Here is an 8,115-nt window from a genome sequence, read left to right as displayed (position 1 = left end):
TATCTGATTAGATATGAACAAATATATAGCAAAGACAACTGGAAAATATGAAAACCCACATTGTATAACCACGTCAAATCAACACTGATCCTTTTCTGCCATTTTATAAATCCTCCCAAGTCTTTATAATCAGCATCATTGTAAATTTGTGACAGAGAGCCACAATAAACTCAACTTGTATATAAATATCCCAAAAAAAAAAAAAAAAAGGCATGATAGTAATTTTCTGAAAATAGGAGCCATCATCTTGCTCCAATATAGCCTCAACCCGCATTTAAAAAATGCGTTGCAAAATATTTTTCATAAAAAATTTTTGTTAGACAAAAAGAATATATATATATATATATATTACCATCATCAACTCACATTCCAGCACCAGATTTAGAAACTTGCCTGAGAGCATTAGCAATCTCATTTGCTGTTGCTTCGCCGCTCAAATATGTGATAAGTGGGCTCTCAGGAGGAACAATATCCTCTTTAAGGTAGCTTCCCGGTGTTCTTAGCAGCTCTTCAGAACCCTTGGTCACCATGCCTTTCATGATTATGGTCTTATGATTCCCAGATATCATTTCCTCGTAATCGGTGTCTCCACTTTCACCAAGGAAGACATACATGTTAGCTACATTCAATCTCCAACGGACGAAAAGGTACCTAAAAATCAGAAGCAAATGTATCCAAATTAGATCATAGATTCCTGAAATGTAAAGACGTCAGAGCATAATTTTCAGAGTTTATGTTATAAAGAATGAAAAATGTACCTAAGTGCCTGTGCTCGAGAGGCAAGGAGTGGAATAACTTGCATTCTTGTTGAGCTCCTGCAATACATAGGATGGCAACGAAGCCCTCGCATCCTTAGCTTCTGCCTCAAGTCATCTACTTTCTTTGCCTGCAAAAGCACACCACCTTGAGTATACTTCAAAATTTAGAACCAAGCTTTCTACACTATCAACACCAACGTTGATCTACCTTTTTGGTATCCTTCACTAGATATGAGACACAATGTGCATTGCTTGATTTTGAATCTTCCTCAATGGGGCTTGAAGACTGGTTGCTCTTTCCTTTATCTTCAGGGGCATTCAACAATTTGCAGATGGTTGTCTTTAAACCTTCACAACCCCAACGGTAGTCAATATGCGAAGCATAATCTGGATCAGGGAAAAGCTTCCCATCTTCTGCTGTATAAGTACTAGGGTAATACACTTCACTTCCGCTGCTGCAAATCAATGCATCAAATTCAGTAACCTGAATCTTCCCTGCCTTCAAGAACTCTAATGTTTCTGACACTGGCATAGCTGTTGATAGAGCAAAGCCCGAGATTCTTGCAATTTGGGAGTCTAATCGAACAGCCTTAATTATTTCTTGCACAATCTGAAACATCTTCTTGTCAGGCATTCCATTGCTGTCATAGCAGTCAAGTGCTATAACAATCAACTTTCGCCTCCGCCTTAACAAGGGATACTTTCCTGGCACATTGTCAGCAGCTTTATTACCACTATTGTTATCAGTTCGAGTGGATTCTGGTTTCTTCATTTTGCTTAGCACCCGTTTCACTTGATCTTGCAGCTCAGGATCACCACCAGTCGAAGCCACATCAAGAGATCCATTCAGCGAACTCTTCTCCCCATCAACTGAGAGCCTAAGAGACATATCTTGTACATCTTTAAGTGAATCATTAAGAGACTCATCAGCAGCCATTTCATCACCTGGGGTGTCAGTTTGCCATTGTGGGTGCCTCATGCGACAGGCAGCTATCCTAGTTAAGTACGTGCGGCAGTGTTCAGGCCACGAGAAGAGGTGTATGTTCTTCCAACCATTCTTTCTGCACTCGAGCCATAAGTTCTTCTCTGATAGCAACTTAAGCAATGCATCAGCAATGGCTTGCTGATCATGAGGATCCACAAGCAAACCATTATTGAGGGCCTAAAAACCACAAGAAATAACAAACATTACTTGGTAATCTTAGTCAGATACACTCTACCTCCTCTTCTTTTGCGTGCATTTACTTGGTGGGAAGACAGAAAGTAGAAAGTAGATAACTCAGATCTATAACGATGTTTCCAACAACAAACTATGACCAAAAAGATCCTGAAATTTTTACTCTGTTATTTTTATTTTGGTATTTTCCTTGTAGGAAAATGAGATATAAGGAAGCTTGACTTCATTAGATATAACAAGTAGCAAATTGCATATTATATGATTAGGATATAGGAAGTGACAGAGGTCTTTACCTGATGAATGTCAACTGGTCCACCATTTTTGGTAGCCACCATTGGAAGCCCATGTGCTGATGCCTACATAAATTTCAAAACATAAATTGAATCATAAGTTCTCACAAAACAAAGATCACACAAGAAAAGACAGTATTAGGTGGAAAATCAACCTCAATCAAAGTAAGTCCAAAAGGCTCCACCAATGCTGGATTTATGAAAACTCCCTGCATATTCCAACTACAACGCTATTCATCATGTAAAAATAATAATAAAGCTACGTCTAGAAATTGCAACTTCGGCTAACCTTTGTCTTTGCTGCAAGCCTGTATATCTCGGGTACATCAGATTGCTTGTGATGCTTAGGAAAGGAAACTTGTCCATACAGGTCATATTTATCAATCAGTTTCAACACTGTGGTAAGCACGCTAGCATTACCAGTAGACATCTCATCAATATCATCTCTGTTCCCCATTATCAATGTCTGTTTAAAGCATATTAGTTTGTTGGAAACATTGAATTACATTATTAAATAGTCTAATCGAGTAATTAGATAAATCAACTTACAAGATTAGCAAGTTCTCTTAAGGGACGACATTCTCCAAAGGCTTTCAAAAGAGTGGTTATGTTTTTCTTTGGATCTGGCCTTGATAAAGCCAATATCATCGGTTTGTGAGGATTTGTAAAAAAGCGAAACACCTACCAAAATATGTTTATTTCAATTTACATAGAAATAAAATAATTAGTCAGTATGGAATTATAATAATACAAATCAGACACTTACTTCTGCCCATATTGCAGGAAGTCCTTTTGGAGAAGACATTCCATCACTACCACCAATAAGTTGTGTCAGTTCACCATCAGCCTCTGGGGTATCTTCTTGGACCACAACACTGCTGAAGTCCATGCCAGGAGGAATGACCTGCAAATTGAATTCCATTGGATCAATGCCAATGTAGCCGTGCCATATTAACGTATAATACGCCACAGTAATCATGGACATGCCAATATTTATATTTTACATCTCAAAAAAGGGAGGTAAAATAAGGGCAGAAAAAGCTCACTAGACGAATTCAATCCTTAAGTTACTTTGAGATCTGATTTATGGAAGCATTATTTTTTACTCAAAACATGAAGTACAAGGGATTACAAGGCATATAAGGGGAAGTGAGCAGCATAGAAATGAACAAAATTTCAAAAACAAAATTTCTTCCTTTCCCCTTTCAGTTAATCCCATCTGTCAAAACATCCTAAAACAAGGCAGCAAAGATTAACAAAATGTAAAAGAAACAAATTCTAGTTTCTAGATACTTACCACCATCCTTGGCATGTAGCGTCCATGGCAATTAACTCCTCGTCTAGCACGTGCACGCAAAACCTTCTCAAGCTTGACATCAAACCCATCATAAAGTCCCCATTGCTCCTCAATCTCCTGTTTAGTACTTGTGATGACAAGTTCTGCTGCATCAAGTGAAAGCTCTTCTGCTTCTATCCTCCTCATAATCCTATACATTGAATTGATATCCTCCTTTGATTGGCGGCCCTGCTTCAGAAGCTGTTCAAGTTTGTTTCTCCCAAGTGAGTGTCCCGTTAGAACCATTGGGACGTTTAAAGCGCCAGAAAGAAGAGCAGCACTATCCCCTGCATCTGCATAATGACCATGAATAACATATGGCCAAATTGGTTGGCCTCCTCCAATTTGTTCGCCTAAAACTTTTGACATATTAAGAATGTGAGCAAGAGCTCCATCTACAAATTCCTGAATATAGGGCCAGAGTAATTCTTTGCTGAGGTACTTATCGCGAGGACCAAAGGGAATTCTTATAATATACGCTCCACTGCTCTCTCCTACATCAACTCCATCATCTTCAGGGCCTGCCGTTAGCATCTCAGTTGGCTCACCATAGCTCCAATCAACCTCCGGAGAAGATACTTGGCGAGTGAAGAGATCTACCCTGTAAACGCCAGGCATCCTTGCAAGAGCTCGAGAAAGTTCTACCACGTATTTGATCTATTTATTATTTTTCCATTAGTGCATGAAACAAGATTAAATGAGGAAAATAACACATAATCATAATAACATCTATATAAGGAAGGATGTTGTGGTGAATAACTACCTGCCCACCAGTATCAGAATCTCGACCAAGCTCCATGTTTTCACCTCGTACCAAACCATGCAAACTGGCCATGAAGAGTAGTTGCAATTACAAATTTACATGCGTCGATGTAAATTTCTTTAATTGAACTGTTATAGTTGCCTGAGAGGCACATTTTCGTGCAATTTTAAGATCGAGAAAACTTTTGAATTTAAACTCTAATCTTTTGATGACATTTATAGTTTGCCAGTTTGCTAATCCATAGCAAGTCACAACTAGGAAAGCTTGCCTTTAGGATTCCAAAACATCTATGTAGAGCAATGGACAGAAAATTATAAAAACAAAGAAATGAGAAGGCAAAACAAAAAAAAAAAAAAAAAAAAAAAAGGATCCAATATTGATTCTTTTTTCCCCTAATTATCAAGGAATAGATGGAAAATAAGGAAAGACAGAAAAATATCGAAAAGTGGCATTTGAAATCATTCTAGCAATTAAAGAAATCATTAAAACTCAAAAGTCATCTACCAGATGTGCAGACTAATTAATGACTTTGTTGGTTCGATATTTAATGACTTTAAAACTTCGAACATTAACAGCTTGCACATTGCATGAAAAGCAGGCTGGATCATAGCTTAAATTTGAAACAATGAACTTCAACATGATTAACTTTAAACATAAAGAATTATACCTGATAAGGACTACATAAAGTTTCTTTTCCTTTTTGTCATCAGACCATACTTCGACATTGGAAATCGAACGTTGAAACTGTTTCCTCGGTGTATCACATTGTATCATCTCTCCCAAAGCATCCCCTTTCTCTCCTTCAGACAAGTCCTCGGACATGTCTTCGGTTGCATCCCTTCGTCCTTGTTCCCTCTCCAATCTGCGGTTTGCCAGTCGTTGAAGTTGCTCCCATTCCAACTACATCAAAGTGTGGCAACACTAGAAAATTTTCATCTTGAATTAAAAAAGAAGAAGGTTTCATCTTGTATATTCTTACTTGAAGCTAGGATGCAAGGAAAGAATGACAACTGAAAAAGTCTCCTTGAAAATTTTCAGTATCAACCATGGATGGAAAAAAAAAAATATATATATATATATATACAGTAGTCAATCTGTTCTTTAGAGAATTGATACTATTTTTGCAAGTGCTTGAGTATTTAGGTACTAGTTAGTGACATATTAGTTCAACTTCATGGCATTCTTCACCAATGGGAATGTCATCCATCTATCAATTAATGCAACTATGACTTTTTTAGCCCAAAATTTTATCTTGTGAATTAAAAAACCCATCTCCTGTTTATGCAATTTATGAAGGTTATTACTAGTTTATCCTTGAGATCTTCATGAATAGATGGAGTTAGTTACGAATGTTGACATAACAACATGAGCTCCATATCATTATCAATAGATTTTCTATCAAACCCATCAAATATTAAGAATTCTTTTCAAATTAACAATTGGGAGGGAAAAGAGGAAAAAAAAAAAAAATTATATGGAAACATATAACACAAAAGTTCTGACACAAAAGAACAAATTTATTTAACTAGCCAATCCTCACCCACAATCCATTTTAAAAAGACTCTAGAATCTTTGATAAAATTAAAAAACCACTTTCTCTGAAACCAAACAGCATCTACGTAAAAGTCTCTCACTTTTTACCAATTTTGTTAGCCATTCATACACAGAAACAGAGACAAGAAGAAGAAGAAGAATTAACCTGTTTCTTCTTGCGAGCAAGATGCCAAATGCGCCAGCACATGTTCTCGAGCCTTGAGCTCCTCTCCCGAGTATTGCGGGTGGCTACCACTTTGATCCATGTACGGTGCAAATCCGATTCGTCAACACCTGTGACAACCTCTTCCACAAAATACTTTGTGGGATTGAAATGCCCTCTTTCTCTCAAATTCACTGGGACTGGTTTTTGCTCTTCAATGGCTGAGGCACCACTATCCAGTATAGCTTCCAAGTAACCATTAATCCACTCATTTCCAGCCATATTTTTTCCCACTCTTTTTTCACCAAAATTTTCTCAAGCTCATAAAAATCCAAAAATCTGGGATTTCTGTTTCTTTTTCAAATATATCAAAACAGAAAACATTACGCTATTCAAACACCATCACATGCAAAAGAGGAAAAAAAAAAAAAAAAAAATAGAACAACCCTTTTCCACCCACTTGGATATTTTCACATATAAAACATGAACAAAGAAAAAATTACCCAACAAAATTTTTTTTTTTTTTTTTTAAATTTTTAGCTTTTCAAAAATGATACACAAAATACCAGACCAGCATAGAAGCCAATAATGAACATTACATGCAGATATATATCCTTCTTGGGTTCTGTGCCTTATATTAAATACAATAAGAAAAACAAACTATTTAAAGTAAACTAATAAAAATAAAATTTTCTAGGATACTTTCTAGGAAAAGAAAAAGGAAGAAACTTGGACAGTATTTGCTGAGGCATGTAACAAAAATACCCAGATAGTTTTTTATATTTATATATATATATATATATGTTAATTATATAAATATTATATATTTGTTTTCTGAGGGTGTGCGTATATATTGTGTGTAGGGGAGAGTTTTGGTTGTTTTAGGAGAGTGAAGCAGAAATGGTGGAAGAGAGAGAGAGAGAGAGAGAGAGAGAGAGAGAGTGCCATGTGGCAGGAAAAGGGTGGGACCAGAAAGAACACACGTGTAAAGAGTAGGTGTTCATGTGGGGACTTTCATCACCCTTTCCAATGCTGTCCGGTTCCCAATGCGGGCATTTCGCTTTGGCTTGGTTCTTCCGAGAGATTTGGTGGACATTTGCTATGGTTTTGGGTTTTGGTCATTCTAATCCAAGTTTTTCCTAATTATTTTTATTTTTTTTAAATAATATTATTATTTTTCTTACTCTTTCTTTAAATAAAGTTACATTCTTTGAAAAAAAAAAAATGTACAAATGGGTGTCTGATTAATAATTATTTTATTTACTTGGTAACGAGTTGATAATGAAACTTATTACCAAAAGAAATAAGCAGACAATGAAATTGTAAAATCTCATTATTACTTTTTTGTTGATAATATTCATTTAAATAATTATTAATTTAAAGATAAAATATGAATATTACTATGTGGATATGAGTAGGCAAATGATTAGTTAAGATAATATTTTATAGTAAAGATTAATAAGGATTGAGTTATGATTTATTTTTGGATTTCATATAATCTTAAATATATAAGTAAAATGTTATTCATCCTCTAGTTTCTTAACTGATATGGCAATAAACCGTATACAAATATAATTATCTAATAAATATTTTTAATCATTTTTTAAAAGTCCTAAAAAATTTTAATAATAGTAAATTAATGGCCATCATGAACTAGCTAGTTTTAATATTGTTATCGAAAGTATAAATAACAATGCTCAAATATCAAATATAAATAATATTCGGCGGTACTATGAATTGGTTTAAATTTCAAAGATAGTTTATAATCTCTTTCATCATAGGGTAAAGGTTTTATTTATTTATTTATTTTTTTAATATAAACAAAATAATAGGTTATATACGCTTAAAAATTTATTCTTATAAAATAAATAAGTAAAAACATAATTACAAATTATTGTGTAAAATATGTTATCTAATTGATGATTGGATTGTTAAATAATACTCTTTGGAAAGCCACTTACATTTATAAAATTTATAAATAAAAAATTATAGGTTTGAAAGATAGAAATAAAAGGAAAAATTATGAAAAATTATTGTAAATGATTAAAAAACAAATGGATTAATAAAAGTAATAATAAAAGAGTGACAAATTTTC

The 8,115-nt window shown here is 34.7% G+C and overlaps 1 protein-coding gene across 2 annotated transcripts; it reads right to left on the bottom strand.

The window, feature by feature from the left end:
- Positions 1–215: 215 nt before the first annotated feature.
- Positions 216–6,805, bottom strand: LOC107422414 (probable sucrose-phosphate synthase 2). 2 transcript variants are annotated; one of them, XM_048478168.2, is made up of 12 exons: positions 6,024–6,805; positions 4,992–5,224; positions 4,325–4,388; positions 3,523–4,218; positions 2,992–3,129; positions 2,775–2,906; positions 2,515–2,691; positions 2,381–2,434; positions 2,229–2,291; positions 967–1,920; positions 759–886; positions 216–651 (listed from the first exon to the last, which is right to left on the bottom strand). In XM_048478168.2, the coding sequence occupies exons 1-12, from the start codon at positions 6,300–6,302 to the stop codon at positions 363–365; spliced, it is 3,207 nt and encodes a 1,068-aa protein (XP_048334125.2). In that variant the 5' UTR covers positions 6,303–6,805; the 3' UTR covers positions 216–362. The 2 variants fall into 2 exon arrangements, with proteins under 2 accessions (XP_048334125.2, XP_048334126.2); XM_048478169.2 differs by lacking the exon at positions 6,024–6,805 and having other exon boundaries at positions 4,325–4,465; positions 4,992–5,130.
- Positions 6,806–8,115: the final 1,310 nt, after the last annotated feature.

This window comes from Ziziphus jujuba, chromosome 3, assembly GCF_031755915.1.
Source record: "Ziziphus jujuba cultivar Dongzao chromosome 3, ASM3175591v1".
NCBI classification, from domain to species: Eukaryota; Viridiplantae; Streptophyta; class Magnoliopsida; order Rosales; family Rhamnaceae; genus Ziziphus; species Ziziphus jujuba.
Note: the sequence above shows the minus strand (reverse complement) of the source record. Positions and strands in the feature narration are given on the sequence as shown.